The 19,058-nt window shown below is 45.8% G+C and overlaps 1 protein-coding gene across 2 annotated transcripts in view; it reads right to left on the bottom strand.

Moving 5' to 3' along the window:
• Positions 1–1,228: 1,228 nt before the first annotated feature.
• The window catches only part of LOC100193922 (Spindle and kinetochore-associated protein 1 homolog), a 32,583-nt gene continuing 14,753 nt past the window's right edge, over positions 1,229–19,058 (bottom strand). Inside the window, exons 3-10 of one of the 2 annotated variants that reach the window (XM_035960392.1) lie at positions 8,471–8,586; positions 8,312–8,396; positions 6,936–6,997; positions 6,735–6,840; positions 6,616–6,645; positions 4,276–4,389; positions 1,859–3,159; positions 1,229–1,789 (exon numbers count right to left, since the gene is read on the bottom strand). In XM_035960392.1, the coding sequence (XP_035816285.1) occupies positions 1,645–1,789; positions 1,859–3,159; positions 4,276–4,389; positions 6,616–6,645; positions 6,735–6,840; positions 6,936–6,997; positions 8,312–8,396; positions 8,471–8,586 (1,959 nt within the window). In that variant the 3' untranslated portion in view covers positions 1,229–1,644. The remainder of the gene's footprint in view (positions 1,790–1,858; positions 3,160–4,275; positions 4,390–6,615; positions 6,646–6,734; positions 6,841–6,935; positions 6,998–8,311; positions 8,397–8,470; positions 8,587–19,058) is intronic. The other variant, NM_001138994.2, reaches the window with a different exon arrangement.

Genomic DNA, 19,058 nt, shown 5'->3' with positions numbered 1-19,058 from the left:
TAATTATCTACTACTACACATTGTGCAAAGGTAGCAGGTGGGCTTTGGGAGAGATGTAGTATATATTTTTACTGTAACAGATATTGACATAAACACACATGTGGTGTAGTGGTAGCTACGAGCACATTTGCTTGAGAAGTTGCGGGTTTGAATCCCATTGGAGCCACATTTGTGTTTTTTTAATTTAATTTTAGCTAGGCGTGAGATGCACGTGGGAATGGGAATGAGATTTGCGGGGAGGGGGGAATGAGAAAGACAGTGCGAGGAGGGGTAATGGGAATGACAGAACAATGGCAGAACACGGAATGACAGCCGGGAATGGGAATGAGCTTTGCGGAGAGGGGAGAATGAGAAGAATGAGCTTTGCGGAGAGGGGAGAATGAGAAAGACAGTGCGGGGAGGGGAAATGGGAATGGAGGGAGAATAGGAATGGCAGAACACGGAATGGCAGTCTATCCCTTACCTCCTTAATAAGTAGTAGAGATATATAGTTTAATAATTTACATAGTGACTTTTTATTCAATCTTTTATTGAAATATATTTTTTTCAAGAGTGATTTTAGAGGTAAGAGAATTCTTATTTAATTCAAAATCTTTGGAGATTTTTATTTAAATCCTAGAACTATGATTTTGAGGTGTTACAATGATGGCTAGCAACGCTTCAGCGGGGAAGGTAACTAAATACACAAGAGAACGCATAGAATGGTCCCAAATTTATAAGAGGCATAAGAAACTAAACAATTTGTAAAATATTTAAGGGGTGAATACACTAGAGCTAATAGATAGCTAGAAATTATCGGTGAAATTAGCTAGCTAATAAATAGATAGGTAACTATTAGTTAAATTACTAAAATTAGCTAATAGCTAAACTATTAGATATACTTTTTGAATGTACTCGCCTAATTTTAGTAGCTAACTATTAGCTTTAGTACATTCAAACATAGCCTTAGATATTGAAATTATAGTGGGACGGAGCTCACCAAGAACAAACTAAAAAGTACATTCATTTGACATTCACACAAACTAAATATATATATATATATACACCATAAATATATATATATATATATATATATATATATATATATATATATATATATATATATATATATATATATATATGTTGCCTAGGCAATCAAGAATTTCATGCTCTGCAATCTGCATCGCTAGCTAGTCTATGAAACATGTACTCTAGCCACTAGCTCAAAAAAGAGGAAAGGGTCTTGGAATTACAGCATGTTCTCGCATTACTCATTCAGGAAACTATCGTTTGCGACCGCGCATATACATGCTATGGAAACATTGGCCTAATGTAACCACATACAAAATGAAAACACACCGCCAAGCATATCACTGATGAAAGCACAGGTACCACCTCCGTTCACAAAAATATGGCATTATTGATTCTTTTCAAAAAACTTTGACCATTATCTTATTCAAAATATTTATTCAAAAATATAAAATTTTAAATAAGCACAAACTAAAACTACCTTAAATGATAAAACATTTCACAACAAAATAAATGACTCATTATTTTTTTAATAAGACGAGTGGTCAGTTTAAAAAAAATCAATGATGTCATATATTTATGAACGGATGGAGTATCTCTTAATAAGTAGGTGCATGTGAAATACATTTTGCAATATCACGGTTTGGAGGCTACCGGATTTTGCCGAATTACAGTGCACCAACTCAAATCAAATGAAATATCTTCATGCCTGCTTTGACAGTATAAAGACCCGATGGTGCCCAATCCGAACTTCATGGAAGCGCCCAAGGTGGCGAAGAACCTGGAAGACAGTCAACGTAAGCAACTTCCATTGCTAACAAAACGAGTAGGCAGGACCAGCAAGTTCAACCAACTCAGCAGCAGCGGGGGAGGGGTCATCGCCATGGTGCTGAAGGCAGCAGCGAGGGAGGCGTTGTCCCAACCGCCAGCCGGCGGGGACCAAGTCGTCGAGGTGTGGGTCCCCGGGGGCAGGAGCGCGGGCGGAGCCTGGGGCACGGCGGGCACACCGTAAGGAGGCGTCGGGGGCATGCCGTAGTGAGGTGCAGTCAGGAGGGCCGGCGCAGAGGGACGGGAGGCACTCGGTGCCTGGCCCGGCCACATGGCGATGGTCCCGATCCAGGGGTTGTAGAAGGACGGCCACGCGTGGCCGCCACCCCGGCCGGAGGGACCACCACGAGAGGATCCGCCACCCCCACGGCCGCCCTTGCGGGAGCGGCGACCTCCGTCGGTCGTGGAAGTCGGACGAGGGGCCGCCGGGACGGCGGGTGGAGGGCGGGGAGGAGCCCCGGTCGATGGAGGACGGGTGGCCTGGCCCCCTGAAAGCGGCTGACCGCTGGTAGGAGCGTTGTAGAGAGCCGAGGTAGGAGTGGGCGCTTCATTCGCCATGGTGAGCTCCTCGAGGAGAAGCTCGTTCCGCACGGCGTGGAAGGTGGGGAAGGGCACGCTCCTCTTGATGAGAGCCTTCAGGTGGCCGTAGCGGGGGCTGAGGCCACGCAGGAGGTTCAGCACCAAGGTACGATCGGCGACAGGCTCGCCGAGGTCGCGGAGAGAGTCAGCCAGGCCCTTCATCTGGCGGCAGTATTCTCCCACGGAGAGGTCCCCCTGAGCGAACAGGTGGAACTGGGCGTCGAGGTGGAGTGCCCGTGCCTCCCGATTCCCGAGGAACTGGTCCTCGAGAGCGAGCCACGCCTGGCATGCAGTGTCCGCCTGATCGCGGATGATGTCCTGCAACTCAACGGTGATGGTGTCGTGGAGCCACGAGAGGACAACGCTGTCCATGAGGCACCAGGAGCGAGGCGGTGGAGCGTCGTGGTCGACGAGGACGTGATCGTCGAGGACGAACCGCCGCAGCGTGAGAAGGACCTGTCCTCGCCAGCGGGGGTAGTGGGAAGACGTCGGATCCAACACCACGGACACGAGGGCCCGGATGTTGTGCAGACCAGTGGCTTGAGCGTGGAGAGCAGCGATGAGGTCGGCGTCGAGGTCAGAGTCGAGGGGGTCCTCCGGGGGTTCCACAGGGGCGACCGGCGAGCGACCGAGGAGGCGCTGCGTGGTGGCCATCTGGGTGGTCAGAGCGGCACCCAGGGCACGCTCTCGCTCCAGGGCGAGGGAGGCGGCGCGCTCGCGCTCCCGCGAGGCTGTCACAGCGGCCTGGATCGTAGCGAGAGTGTCAACGAGCGGGGAGGTGGGAGAAGCAAGGGTGGGAAAGCCCGACGGAGATCCGCGACGCAGTGTCAGCGGGGAGACAGCGGGAAGTGGCGCAAGGCCGGCGATGTAGGGGGGGCCCTCCATGGGCGGGCTTGCTGCTGATCGCAGCGGGGGCGATAGTGCCGGTGGCGGCAGTGGTTGTGTCATCCATGGCGGCGACGGTTGGAGGGAGTCGCAGCCGGGGGCGCAGCCGGGTTGGGGAGGGTGCTCCGGCGTGCAGAGACTTGGCGCCTGGACGCAGGGTCGGGGCGGCTGCTTGCTCAGGCGGCGGGAAACAGGGGCGGGTGGCGCGCCGGGGAGGAGGACTGGCGGCCGGAGGTGGGAGGGGAGGTGTGAGGGAGAGGAGGGAGGGAGAGGAGCCGGCGGCTGGGGGCCGGCGGCGGCTGCAGGGCGTGGAGAAGCCCCCGGCGGCTGTAGCTGCTGTTGGAAAAGACCTAAACCTAAACCTAATCTGATACCATATTGGAATGCGAACCCATAACCCTAAACAGGGATGGGGAGTAGTATTAATAGACTTAGTAACTGGGCCAGGCCCATTATAATGAGGGTGAGACGGTAATTACAAGGGGAACACCCTAAACCCTAGACGGGTAGTCTAACAGAAACCAACGCCTATTGAACATATTTATATCCTTTTGAGATGACAAACTGTCAAGGGTATTGCAAGATAATTGTCCTAACCAGTGCATCTTATAGCCTACTGTTCTGAAGGGTTGCAAGACCGGACTGCAGGGTGGATATCTATGGTTTGTACTTTGTAGCACAATATAAAAAAAGCCATAACGAAACTGCATGTTTGTAATTGCAAGATCATAGTATCATTTTCTCTTCTCTCTTCTTCGGTGGTGGTTCAAGTTTGACAACACACATTTAGATTACTTCGATTATGCATCCAAAAGTACAAAAGAAACAACAGCTTTTCCCAAATAACAGCTTGCATACAGGCTAAACATTCTATCAAATATTAATTTTCTTCAGTGATGCAAATGGTTGTTTAAAAAAAATATTGACATGATCTACACGTTGTTACAGTAAGTAGCTAGAGTTGTATATACTTACGGTAAGAATAGCTTTGCCAGTATTGTCAAGTTTTAACCCAGGTCCTTTTATATCTGCTTCCAGGAAGAAATGGTTGCCCTTTACTGCACCACTTGCTGCAATATCCCTTAGTTCCTGAATAAAATATACAAATAAATCTATTTTTTCAAATAAAAGAAGAAAATATATCTGATTGACTACCATGGAGAGGAATGAGAAGATGGCAAGGAAGAGAAATCCCGAATGTAACAATTCCCATAGCAACTTATTTTCTATGCTTCCCATTGAAGAAGTTACTTTTTTAACCGGTGATACAGGTGTTAGCATATAAGAGAATGATGTTTGCTCTTTACGGTTTATGTGCTAGGATGGATAATTTCGATAATCTTGTGGTTCGGCTCCACTACGGTGGGTTTTTGTGAACATTGATGGACTGAACATTTATGTTGGAGAGATTGCTATGAGTTACATTGACTTGGACAAGATTTTGCTTCCTGAAATCAAGGGTCGCCTAAAGATCACTTTAAAATTGACAACGTAGTGTGCATGCATTAGCTGAAACCATGGAAGGAGCTGTCCAATGGCTACTGCTGCTTGATGATAATAGTTCATGTAAACTCATGACAGATCAAACAACAGATGGTGAAATTCCAGACATATATACATGGAGGAATTAGCAGCTCGGGAAATTAAAGTTGACAGGACACCTCAGTGGACTGATGATGAAGCAGAGCAAAGTGTTTGATGACCAAGGAGAGGAGATTGGTATGATGAGGAAGAATGGATCTATATTTCTCCTCAGAAGAAATTGCAGAATGAGAATGAAGGTGGCAATGAAGAAGACAATTGTGGCACTGCTGAAGAACAAGAGGGTGGCTCTGAGGAAGAACATTGTGACACTGACAACAAATAACTGGGTGGCAATGAGGAGAAGAATGTGACAGTGCTGATGAACAGGGTGCCAATCATGGTTCAGATGACACTTCAGACAAGAAACCTACAGACGAGGACAGTTCTGCAGAGGATGAAGAAGTAATAGAATTGAGGAGGTTTGCAAAGAAATTAAGAGGAACATCAAAGCTAAGAAGTTTGGTCTGCATGGTAGTCAGCTCAGAGAAATCAAAGAGCAAGCTTTGGTAGTAGCAGAGGTTCCCAACTTAGAAGACCCAGGAAGTCCAATATGTGATTCAAGTGGTGAGTATTCATAGGAGAACAGTGCAGGAGAAACAGAGAGGTGGAAGAGTCAAGAATAGGTATGACAGCAAAGCACCAATTCCTGTTTTTGCTCTTGGGACAGCGTTCAGATGCAGCAGGTAGTTTAAGAAAGCCCTGATCAAGTATGAACTGAAGACACATAGACACCTCAAACTCATCAAGGATGAGAAGACTAGGATCAGAGCTGTTTGTACTTGGATTAGTTGCAATTGGTTCATATATGGATCAAAGACTAGCAGATCAGAGTGGTTCAAGGTTGTCAGGTTTGATAATGTCCACACCTGCCCACCTAGGAGATATAACAAACTGGTGACTTCCACAAGGATAGCCAAGCACTACTAAAATCAGATAAGGGATAACCCTACTTGGAAGGTGGGCCTCATCAAACAAGTTGTTCTGAAAGACTTCCTTGCTCATGTGACCCTATCCAAGTGCAAGAGGGCCAAACCTTTAGTACTTTGGATTCTGTGAAGGGAGAATACACGAGGGTCTTTGACTACAAAGCTGAGTTACTAAGGGTTGAGGAGCAACCCAGATTCAGCGGTTGTAGTTGCCTTAATGCAGAATTTGAAGACGGGAAAGTATTTGAGAGATTTTATTGCTGCTTTGGTGCTTGGTCGGGCAATCAGCCGTCTAGCAATAAAGGGAAGTAAAGGGTAGCAGTGAAGAGGGGGAGTAAATAGGTGACAGCCAGGGGAGGTTCCTAGTCATCAGCCAGCTAGTAACAAAGGAAGCAGTAAACATGCTAACACTGTAGATTGCGTAGTAGCTCCTAGCCAAGCAACTGAGGTGGTGAAGCAGCTGCCGGACACTGAACATCAGGATGGCGAAGACCATGGACCTGACATCTAAGACAGAAGGTAGTATCGAGAAGGCAGGATGACAGTTGTCAAGATCTGTATGGATAGTTTTTTTATGTGTGGAGCTCAAACTGTATAGTCTGTATAGTATAGCCACATGTTCGATTGCTAGGGTCTCCCTGTATAGACTATATGATCTGAATTAGATTGTCATAACTAAAAAGCAGGTGATCTGCTTCTGGCATTTTCTTTTTCTGCCTGAACTCATCTCAAACTGTTGCATTTCTGTTATATGCTTAATGGAAATGAAGAATGCCTCAGCTCAAAAAAAATGCCAAGAGCTTACCAAAGCTTTTTCCCATGTATCTTCTGACAACTGCAAGGACATTGGCAACACACTCAACAGGCAATCATACAATAGAAACAGTTGTTCACTGTCGAAAAGTGGAATTGAATGAAACAAACCTTTTTCTTAGGGCATGTAACAAGATGAGCATTGGCATCTGCATATGAAGCCACTTCATTTATTGCGATATTAACCTTTTCCAAAGTCAGTCTTCCCCTCATGTACCTGGGTCACAACAGAATACATAATTCACATCCAGTCACAATAACATATGGTCGAACTTGAATGCAAGAAAAGGACAAGGTAGATTGAGAACTAACGATGAGAGTGAATCAAGCTCCTCGGTTGAGATATACCAACGAGGTGCAGGTGCTCTTCCCTTCTTCTCAGCAATACAAGAAAACATAAGTTCAAGAAACAACTACAACTCTTATGAAAAGTCACCAGACCGCTGGACCGTGGAGGACTTGGTATCCCAAACCTGCTATATATGAGTTGGGCGCTGCAAGCTAAATGGCTTTGGCTGATTAAGACTGACCCGAATAGGCCTTGGAGTGGATTGGATCTCCCTGTTTAGTCACAAGTAAGGAAGGTAGTTGCCAGTTCGATGTACACCCATCACCCATGTGGGCAATGGCAAAAACACCCTTTTTGGATGGAGAGATGGTTGAATGGGTGCTCTATCGCACCTGAAGTGCTCTCAAAGGTGGATAAAAAGGTGGTCTCTATCAGCCTATCAGGACAGTGGATCAAGCTTTGGAGGGTATGTTGTGGGTTAGGGACATCAAACCAACCCTCTCCCTTGTAGGTATACAGCAATATCTTACGCTTTGGGACACCTTGGGTGAGATTGTGCTCACTCATCAGGAAGATCACCATGTGTGGAGATTCGAGTCTTCGGGCCTTCTCTTCTAGGTCCTGCTACAAGGTTCTGTTTTTGGGCTCCATCACTTTCGAACCTTGGAAAAGACTTTGGAAATCTTGGGCTCTTCCTAAGTGTAAGACCTTTTTATGGTTAGCCATGCAGAATAAGTGTTGGACAGCTGACAGGCTACAAAAAAGAGGTCTTCCTCATCTGGAAGCATGCCCTTTCTGTGACCAAGAGCAAGAAACGGTTCAGCATTTGTTGACTAGTTGTGTCTTCGTCAGGCAGTTTTGGCATAGCATTCTCTCCCCCTTTGGTATGGGTCACCTAACTCCAGGGCCAGAGGATACTACTTTTGCTGACTGGTGGAAAAAAGTGACCATTCAAGTGCACAAAAACTAATAGAAAGGGAGTCAACGGTGCCATTATTTTGGAAGCATGGTGCCTTTGGTTGCATAGAAACAGAGTTATCTTCGATGGAGATTCGCCAACCATTGGCAAGGTGCATAGAAGCTTCCTCGATGAGCTATCTTTATGGGTGGGTGCAAGCTGGTGCCAAACACCTCGGAAGCCTTGGTTTTGCTGCTGCTCTAGGCGCAGCAAGCTCGACTTAATTTTTTCATTGGTCGTCTCTTTGTATCTTTTTCCTATGGATGGTTTTATTATGCTTGTTGCTGGCCACCATAGGGTGGTTATTGTACTGGTCCTCTTGGACCTTAAATTCCCCTCTTCTTAATATAAAGATGTGCAGCTGCGTTTTTCGAGAAAAAACTCTTATGAAAAAGAAATCCAGCTAGAATCAATGAATAGTCCACAAGATATGTAACTGACCCTAGGAGCTGCAACTGGTTCATCCTTAATCTTCAGTTCACATTCATTAGCTTCAGTAAAAGAAGAGTTAAAATGAGGCAGCATCCTGGAAGACAAACAGCATGCTGTTACTGCCAAATGAAGGCATAAACAAAAGATATAAACGTATTTAGACAATACCTTGATGAGCTCTGTTCGTGCTGATTAGCAAAATCATTCTTGCGCATTCCAGAAGGTAAGTTCGCAAGCATATGCTGCAGCTTCTCTTCCTCCTTCAAGGACCGCTGGACTAGCTTCTGCATATGGATGCAAATATGCAATAAAGTAGCAAGTGAGAAAATAACCCATCTACTGCCAAGAGATTGAACAGAATTGATATATTTATTTCCCTCCAACAATTTTCCAAGCAAACAAAATGTAACATCACTGGTGTTTAAGCGCATGGTTTAATATTGCTTAAGCATGGCATTCAGGTTAATGATCAAGGGAGGTTCCCATAAGAGGACAAGCCATGGTAGAGTTTCACGTTATGGAACAAACCTTCACTGAGTTAAAAAAAAAAGAATGCTAAGAGAATTATTAAGGCTAATAATTATGAATGATGAAAGTTTGTGATGAAGAATGGGCTCTTATTGGGTTTCTACTTTCTAGAAAAAATGTCCTGAGAAATAATAGAGCAACCAGTACACATGAAAAGGGGGGATTATGCGAAAATGTTTAAACATTTCAAAAATTAATGCCAAATGAATTTATAAATTTAGTTCATGCCAACTATAACAGTAAAAACAAGAACAAGGGAGAAACACCTAAGTGTATAGATTATAGTTCACTAGGCTTTTTCGAATATGTTCAATTAAAGTTTTGTTGAACTCAACTAGTATTCATCTTGTATCAATCAAATAAAGGAAATCAAAAGATAAGAGAAGAACAAAAATAATTAAAAGCTCCACATTATGCATCCATTCCCCTCCTCAGAACCTCCACCCGGCTCCCTCCTCCAACAGCAGCAGCTGCCACGCCACCCCTTCTACTCCTCCCTCCCTATGCTGCTCCCATGTTGTTCCTCTCCCTCTAGCAAGATGCAGCCCCTCCCTGTTTCTCCTCCAGTGCGCCATTCCTCCCCCTTACCTTGCTCCATGCGCCCTGGGCTGGCCTGGCTCGCAGCCAGAAGTGCCAAGACCCGCCAAGGTCCGATGTGGCACGCCTGGCAGCTGCCCCATGTTGTTGTGCTCCCCGTTTGCTGCAACTTCCAGGGCAGGCTTGGTCCGCTTGGTGAGCTGCTCCTGCTCCTGAAGTAGAGTTAGGGTTGCCCCTTGGACACTTTTTACTTGGCTGCCATGACATCGCTGTAGCACTGGTGGTTTTCTTCCGTGCTATAAGTGATTGCATCAAACTCCTTTGATGTCCCCTTGAATGGCCTGCATTAAATTGTTGCCTGTTGTGCAGTGTGTGTTGCCATGCTGTTGGTAATATGAAATTATGAATATGTAAGCTCATAGGCTGGTTATGGATTCACCTAGATTTATTGTGCAATCTCTAAGTGCATAAGTTGGTTTCTTCTAGCTTCAAAAAAATGTGAACTCAACTCAATTACCTTCCTAGTAGAATGTCCCATCTAGTCAGCAGCTACACATCTGGTTGGGTTAGTGGCAGGTTAGTGCGTCTTGTTAAGGCCCACGAGGCCATATTATTTGTGTATATATATTCTACCAAGTCCTAAGGACTAGTCATACTCTCTCTAATCCAAGGTTAGTAACACGGTACCAAAGCAAGTCAGGGTTAGGGTTAATCCTTCCTGATCCGTTTTTTTTGTGCCGCCGGTCTTCCCCAATCCGGTCGTCGCCTTCCAATCGGGCGCCGTCGTCGCTGCTCCCCTATCTCGACCAACGTTGTGGGCTTGTGGCTCCACCACCACCTCGCCCGCCATCGCGGCCCCAATTCTGTCGTTGTCGTGGCTCCACACCATCCAGTCTGCATCTGCGGCCACCTCTGCTGCCGCATTAGTCGTCGTCGCGGCTTCTCCCCATCGCTGTCACCGTCAACATCCATGCCGCCTCCGCAGTCACCTGCTGCCGCCGTCGCAGCCACATCCCATTCAGGTGTGTCCATGGCCACCTGTTGTCGTTGTGGCCGCATTGGTCTTCGTCAAGTCTCCTTCCCCCATTCAGAAGCGTCCTCCCATGGTATTGGATCCATCAGGCGCGACTGCATCTACTGTCAGCGCGACTGCATCTGTTGCCGGCGCGAACTCGTTCACACGCGTCTTCCCCCTCTGAGGACTCCTTCAGACGTGTCCTCCCCTTTGTTGTCGATGCGGATCCTGGTCGTGGCTCCACCAGGGTCGCGCAGTTCCTGATACTCGTCGTCAGCATCTTCTCCCGGTGTCTGCAAGTGTTGAGGTCTTCTGCTGCTTCTTTGGAACAGAGAATCAGGTTTGAGACAGAGAATCAGGTCATCTCTTCACTAGTTCCTGTTGATTGCTTCTACCTCTGTTGTTGTTGTGTGGTTTATCTTGTCCTTGTCTTATTTACATTCTTTGTAAGTCACGCATCAATCGAACACTGTTTCAGTCAATGCTATTGTGGTTAACTTCATTCTTGACGATTTAGAGTGGGCTTTCTGTGTTCAGACTGCACTACGTGGTCATGGTTTGCTTTTTCATTTAACTGAAGATCCTCTTGCCTTATATGAGGACCGTAGTAATGCTGTTGAAATCAACGCTTGGCAGATCAATGATGGCAAAGAGATGGCTGCCATGGTTAATAGCACTAAATTGTCTATGATTATGAGCATGTCCAAGTTCACAGCTACTAAAGCTATTTGATCTTATTTGAAGGACTGTTTTGTTCAGGACAGTGGTGCTCTCTTACACACTCTCAAGAAGCAAACTCATGTTATTGAGCGGAATGGTATGTCTATTGATGAGTACTATTCTGCTTTTGGTCGTTTGATGAGTTCTTTGATATCCATGGTGTTACGATCGCTCTTACTTTCACTCATCAAGACGAACACACAGGTGCGCCTCCGCGGCAAATCCGTCGCCGAGTGGTATTTCGTATTGTGATAGTGTCTGCCGCCGCCTAGGTTCATCCAAGTTCACCTGTCTTATTATAGCACATAGTATATATAGAAATCATCCGATGGTCCTGGTCCTACTGGGCCTAATTTCCCCACTGCTCACCTATGTACTTGGGATTTTGCCTGCGTTCCCTTTTTCTTCCTGCTTCAGCCTTCATCTTTTCTTTCGGTACTTCTTGCCCATCGGCATTGCCTTTGGTACTGCTGACATCTCCTCCCCCTTCGAAAACAGCTTGTCCCCAAGCTGGCGCCAACGGAAAACGTTGCTGGATAGCTTGCTTGTATTCCCAGGTGGCCAGTGATGCCGGCGAGTCTGTCCACTGAATCAATACCTGCTTCACGGTCTTGGCGCCTCTCCTGATTAAACGTGAGTCCAACACCTCCTCAGGAACCTGCAAGTCATGAGATAAGTTTGGCAATATGTCATGGACAGGATCTCTATAACCCACGACTGGTTTTAGCTGCGAGACGTTGAACACTGGGTGTATGGAACTGCCTGGTGGAAGTTGTAACTCGTACGCAACAGAATTCACTCTTTTGGTCACTGCAAAAGGCCCAAAGTAGCGGAAAGCTAGCTTGTGGTTCAGTCACTCAGTTACCGAGTTCTGGCAGAATGGTTGTAGCTTCAAAAGTACTCGATCTCCAACCTTGAACTCCCTTTCTTTATGACCTTTATCGGCTTGCTTTTTCATGCGGTCCTGGGCTCTTTGAAGATGTAGTTTCACCTGTTGCAACATGTTTTGGCAAGTCTGCATCCACTGTTGCAGATCTGGTACCGAACACTTGTCAACTGACACCAGCCCCAGTTGAGATGGAGTATAACCATACAGAACTTCAAAAGGAGATTTTCCTAGAGAGGAGTGATGACATGTATTGTACCAAAACTCTGCTAGTGACAACCATGCATACCATTGTCGGGGGCAAGAATGGACGAAGCAATGCAAATATGCTTCCAAACACTGATTGACTCTTTCCGTTTGGCCATCCGACTGCGGATGGTACGCGCTGCTTAGACATAACTTGGTACCAGATAGTTTGAACAATTCTTGCCATAACTTGCTTGTAAAGATGGCGTCTCGGTCAGAGATAATCGAAGATGGCATACCATGCAGTCTATAAGTCTCCTTCATGTACAGTTTTGCAACCGATAGTGCTGAAAAGGGATGTGCCAGAGCAAGGAAATGGGCATACTTCGATAGCTTGTCAACAACCACCATGACACAGTTGTAATGATGTGATAAAGGTAACCCAGAAATGAAGTCTGTACTAATCACTTGCCATGAATGTTCAGGTATAGGCAAGGGAAATAGCAGCCCTGGATATCCACTCCTCTCTAGTTTCGCTGGCTGAAAGACAAGGCAAGATTGCACAAACTCCTCAATGTGTTTTTTCATACCAGGCCAACTGAATATTGCTTTGATGCGTTGGTAGGTCACTGAAAACCCGAGTGACCACCTGTTGCACTGTCATGTAACGTTGTCATGACCCTAGTCTGGACCTCACAGTTGGCACCTAGCCACACTCGATTCTTGTGTTTAATTATCCCATTGTTGTATGTGAACTGATCCACCTGCCCCCCAGTAGATAATATACTTAATAGCTTCTTCGACATCTCATCGGTTTCATACCCTTTGGATACTTCGAGCAGCCAGCTGGGAACCACAGATGAGCACGTGGTAGCATTCAACTGCATGTCAGCACCATCAGACTGGAAATCAGGTCGGGTGATAGAGCATCTACCACCTTGTTCTCTATTCCCTGTTTGTACATTATACGAAATTGCAAACCCATAAGTTTGGTTAATGCTTTTTGCTGCCATGGTGTGGTTATCCTTTGATCATCGAGATACGTTAGACTTTGTTGATCTGTTTTAATCACAAATTCCCCTTGTTGCAGATATGGATGCCATTGCTCTACGGCAAACAGAATAGCTAGGCACTCTTTCTCATATGTTGATAACCCCATATTCTTTGGACCCAACGCTTTGCTGATATAAGCTATGGGGTGACCTTGTTGTAGAACTGCTCCAACACACATTCCACTTGCATTTGTTTCTTTTTTTTCTCGAACACGCAGGAGAGCTGCGTATCATTATATTAAAAGAAGAAATAAACAAGGTCCAAAATAGACCGGGGTACAACTGACGCCTTACGGCGGCCTGAACGAAACTAGCATAGACTGACTCATCTATAAAAACTCTAGGCTACATGAGATAGGGAGGCAACAAGGGATGTCAACCCCTTGGCCCCGGCAGTCTCCCACAGACGGCGCTCATCCCCCACATGGATTAGGAAATTAGCAACATTAGGGGAAAGGCCATCAAAGATGCATCTGTTCCGGTGATTCCACAAAATCCAAGCGCCCAGCATAATGAGGGAGTTTAGGCCATCTCTGAAGGACCCCTGAATAGCTTCATTTGCTTGATGCCACCACTCCATAAAATTAATATCCGTTGGTTGGGGGGCCAAACCCTGCAGCCCGAATTGCCTTAGAAGGAGGAACCAACATTCTCTTGAGAAAACACAACTCACAAGTAGATGGTCAATTGTCTCCCTCTCCTGCTCACATAAAGGACATTTTTCCGGATGATCCAGCCCCCGCTTCTCAAGTCTATCTGTTGTCCAACATTTCTTGTGAGCCACCAGCCACAAGAAGAATCGACATTTGGGCGGAGCCCAAGTTTTCCAAATCCGCTCAAAAGGTTCAAACTCCACAGATCCAATGAAGAGCCCCTCATAAGCGGCTTTAGTCGAATATTTGCCATTACCAGCCAACCGAAAAATATGTTTGTCCTCCTTATGGGGGTCCAGATCAACATGTGCCACCAAATCCCAAATACGCAGGAAGTCTGCAAGTGCACCAACAGATAAATTCCCAAGAATATCATTAATCCAGCCATTATCCTCAATCGCCTCCTGAACTGTCCTTTTGTTAATCAGCTTCATAGGAATGGTCTCAATAAGTCGGGGAGCGATATCCCCAATCTGCTGCCCATCCAACCATCGATCACTCCAGAAAAGGGTAGAAGCTCCATTTCCAATCTCAGAATACAAGGCTACTTGTAGAAACTCTCGAATTTTTTTCGGGGTATGCAAAGGCAGGGATGCCCAGGGCCGACCTGGCTCAGTTTTTTGCAGCCAAGCCCAACGCATTTTAAGGGCCCAACTCAGTTCAGTGATGCTGAAAATACCCAGTCCACCAAGATCTCGAGGTCTGCACACACTGCCCCAGGCCACTGCACAATGGCCACCCATGGCATTTTTACGACCACGCCAAAGGAACCCTCTTCGAATTTTATCAATGTCCTTCAAAGTAGTAGAAGGCAAGTCTACAGCCATAACACTATAAATCAGCACCCCTGTCAAAACAGATTGCACCAATACACTTCTTCCTGCTTTAGTCAACAAATCAGCTTTCCATCCAGGTAGTTGATTAGCTATTTTATCCACAATGGGCTGCACCTGCTCCCTTCTTAATTTATGTAACGACAGGGGCAGCCCAAGGTACTTGCAAGGAAAGCTAGATATCTCGCAGGGCCAAAACTGTTGAATAATCTCTAAATTGTCTTCATGGCATCTGATGGGGTAGACACTAGATTTCTGATTATTATTATATAAACCAGAAGCCTCACCAAAAAGCTGAAGGATGTCTGAAATCATAGTCATGTCCTCTGCCACGGGATTAATAAAAAGAACCACATCATCAGCATAAAGAGAAACCCGGTGTTGAAGCTGCCTAGTAGAAAGAGGTTGTAATAAACCTTCCTCATCTGCTTTAGAGACAAGTTGACCAAGCACATCCATGACAAGCACAAACAGCATCGGAGAAAGAGGATCCCCCTGTCGCAGCCCTCTTCTATGAGAAATTATGCTTCCCGGATGACCATTAACTAACACTCGAGTAGAGGAAGTGAGAAGCAGCCCTGAAATGATATCTCTCCAGATCTGCCCAAACCCTAGATTCTGCATGACCTCAATAAGGAAGGGCCAGGAAACCGAATCAAAAGCTTTAGTAATATCCAGCTTGAGCATCAGGCAAGGATGCCTTTGTTGATGAAGTAATTTAGCCGTCTGCTGAACCAACATGAAATTATCCTGGATAAAGCGACCCTTAATGAAGGCATTTTGGTTTGGAGAGACCAAATCGTTGAGCCTTGAAGCCAATCGAGAAGCCAATATCTTTGTGATTAGTTTTGCAAAGCTGTGAACAAGGCTGATAGGTCTAAAATCTTTGACTTGATCAGCATTATCTTTCTTTGGGATTAGAGTGATAAAAGCAGAATTCAGCTTATGAAAATTATCAAATTTTCTGTTCCAAATCGCAATCACCGCAGCCATAAGATCCTCTTTAATAATGGACCAGCAAATTTTGTAAAATCTACCAGTAAATCCATCCGGTCCAGGAGATTTATCAGAGGGCAGAGAATTTATAGCATTGCACACTTCTTGCTCAGTAATGGGGCTGTCCAACTCGATCAAATTTGGAGATGGAGTGCCAGCAGTTTCCAGAGCCTCAAGGTTAATCGAAATATTTCTGTCTTTACTAGCCCCAACTAAATCAAAGTAAAACTGATCCACTGCTGCAGCTATGTCGCTATGAGCAGTAAGGACTTGATTTCCAACAGTAAGCTTGGAAACACTGTTTTTCTTCTTTCTGTACCTTGCAAAGGAATGGAACAACTTAGAATTTGCATCTCCTTCTTGAGCCAAGAAATTCTTGATCTAAGGCGGGCAATGATACGCTTGGTTGAGGCCAAAGCCAGAGCGAGCTTCTTCAATTTACTTAACAGCCACCTTTCCAACACAGACAGAATACGACCATCCTGCGCAATCTCAAGCTGATGGATCAAATCTCTAGCAAGGTGCAGTTGAGTCTCAATGTGCCCCACCTTCTTGCTGCTCCATCCTTGAAGGGCTTTGGCTGTCCCTTTGAGTTTTAAATCAAAAGTGGAGAAAGGGCAGTGGCCAACAGGAACCGAATTCCAGGCGTAGTGCACCACTTCATGGAACCCTTCAATTTTCGTCCAGAATGATTCAAAGTGGAAGCGCCTTTTAACACCTTTGCAATCTTTGAGACCCAATAATAAAGGACAGTGATCAGAATCTTCAGAAGCCACACTTTGTAACACTGCACCAGGAAACAGCTCCTCCCAATCAATAGAGCACAGGACTCTATCAAGTTTGACAAGAGTAGGCTGATTCTGCTGATTAGACCAAGTAAACTTGCGCCCATGGAGTGGAATTTCTTTAAGAGCGAGATCATCTACCAATTTTTTGAATCGACCCATCATAGCCCGATTAATATGCGAGTTGTTTTTATCCTCGGCATGCAAAATGAGATTGAAATCCCCAGTAATCATCCAAGGGCCCTGACAAGCTGCTCTAATATGTCTCAGCTCTTGCAGAAATTCAATCTTGGCTTCATTAGATTGAGGTCCATACACACAAGTAAGCCACCACTGGTGTCCCTCCACTGAACAAAACTGCACAGAAATACTATGGATGTCTGTCCTGGTAGCTCCAGTTATCCCCATGTGTCGTCTCCAAGCAATAAGGATTCCACCCCTCGAACCATTAGAAGGCAGGGCCAATGAACCGGTAAAATCAGACCCCAACATAGAGAGGAGAACACGCGAAGAAGGTTGTGCCATCTTAGTTTCTTGAAGACAGATTATATCCGCTCCATAACAATTGAGGAGCTCACGGACAGAATTCTGTCGAGCTAGAGAATTAAGACCTCTAACATTCCAAACAATTATTTTTTCCGGATCCATGTAGAAACAATGAGAGGTAAATCGACAAACAATATCAGCAACATCGCCAGCTAAAATAAGCTTGCTGCGGTAATATCCCCAGTCCCAGTTATATATTCTAAATTATCTGGGACAGACCACCCAAAAAGGGCAGCAAGAGCCTGCACATGACTACGAGAAAGAGTATTCTTGAAGAGCTTGGCGTAGTCGTCTAAAGCTTGACGGCTGAATCCTTCATTGTCCTCAATAATATTTAGGGCCACCATAGCTTGTTTCTTAGATCTTTTTCCCCAATCCTGAATTTTAAATTCAACTCTAACCCCCGCCACACGTCGGCTGCGTCTTGGAACTGCCAGGGGGATAGAGGACTGACGTCTGACAGATTTTGGGATTGGTAATACGCGTGTGATCTGGTTTGACAATTTGCTGATGAATTGCTCTTGAGCACAAATCTCCACAGAATCTTGTGTTGTTGCTGAAGGGTCCTCAGATGGAGCAGCCAACGCAGCATGTGTTGTTGCTGAAATGTCCTCCTCAGATGGAGCAGCCAACTCAGCGTCAACGTCTAAGGCATTAGCCTTCGACGGAGCCGCGTGTGCTGCTGCCACATCAGACAGGGAGGAAGTTAATGTTCTAGACAGAGTTGCCAACACAGCGTCAACATCTGAAACAGGATACTCAGATGGATCTGTGTCAGCAGCTGCCACGTCTGTGGTGGATGGAGGAAGCACAGTGACAGAATTGGGAGTTCCAGCTTCCTCCTGGTTCAGGACATTCTTGAATCTTTGACGAAAATAAACTTTCAGCTGCTTCGCCTTCACCGGTGAAACAAGAACCATGTCATCAGTCATCTCTACCAGCCTAGGAGACAAGGTCCCCCCATCAGATTCCAAAGTTCTCCTCAAATCTGAAACTGCCACCCCGGAGCTAATGCTCCGCTGCTGCATGTTCTCATCTCTTGGGCCCAAACGCTCATGAACTGAGAGACGTCCCGAATGACCATGTTCTCCCCTTCTCCCACTCGAATGGGGAGGTCTTGAAAAAGGAGGGGATCCCTGCTGCACGTGACCAGAACCATCCCCGCCCGAAGTAATAGCATGAAGCTTAGGATCGGATCCATCCCTCCGTGGGGCAGACGAGAATGTGATGCGGATTGGATACATCAGCGTTCTCCTGCCAGAAGACATCCCATCAACGGCAAAGGGAGGTTCGACGATCCAAAGCTCCCTTGAAGCAGGCACCAAGGACGGGTCTAAACACCAAGCAGAACATCGGTAAACAGCCACATCCTTTAGCTCCAGGGTGTCAGGCAACAAAAGGTTTGGAGAAATCTGGAACTGCTAGAACTGGTGCTTGGGTTAGAGCTGTTTTTAGAGCATTGAAAGCTTGTTGTGTCTCATCATTCCACACAAATACAGTATTCTTCCGGAGTAGATTTGTCAGCGGTTTACTGATGATGCCAAAACCAGACACAAACTTACGATAGTAACCAGCCATTCCAAGAAAACTGTGTATATCCTTAACACAATTAGGTGTTGGCCAATCTTGAATGACCTTGATCTTGTTTGGATCGGTGGATATTCCTCTAGAACTGACCACATGACCTAGGAATTCCAATCTGTCCTGAGCAAATGAACACTTGGTTTGTTTGAGTCTGAGTTGATTTTTCCTCAGCAACTCAAACACCTGTTCTAAATGCTTCACATGCTCTTCTAAATGCTCCACTATACACCAGAACATCATCCAAAAACACTACCACACATTTTCTCAGAAGAGGTTCCAGAATTTGGTTCATAAAGGCCTGAAAAGTGGCAGGGGCACCAGTTAAACCAAATGGCATAACTCTATACGCATAATGACCACGGTGTGTCTGAAATGCTGTTTTATATTCTTCACCCTCCTTAATCCTAATTTGATGATAACCTGATATGTGGTCCA

The sequence above is a fragment of the Zea mays genome, chromosome 7 (assembly GCF_902167145.1).
Source record: "Zea mays cultivar B73 chromosome 7, Zm-B73-REFERENCE-NAM-5.0, whole genome shotgun sequence".
Taxonomy (NCBI): Eukaryota; Viridiplantae; Streptophyta; class Magnoliopsida; order Poales; family Poaceae; genus Zea; species Zea mays.
The sequence above is the reverse complement of the archived record's forward strand: the minus strand, read 5'-3'. Positions and strand labels throughout refer to the sequence as shown.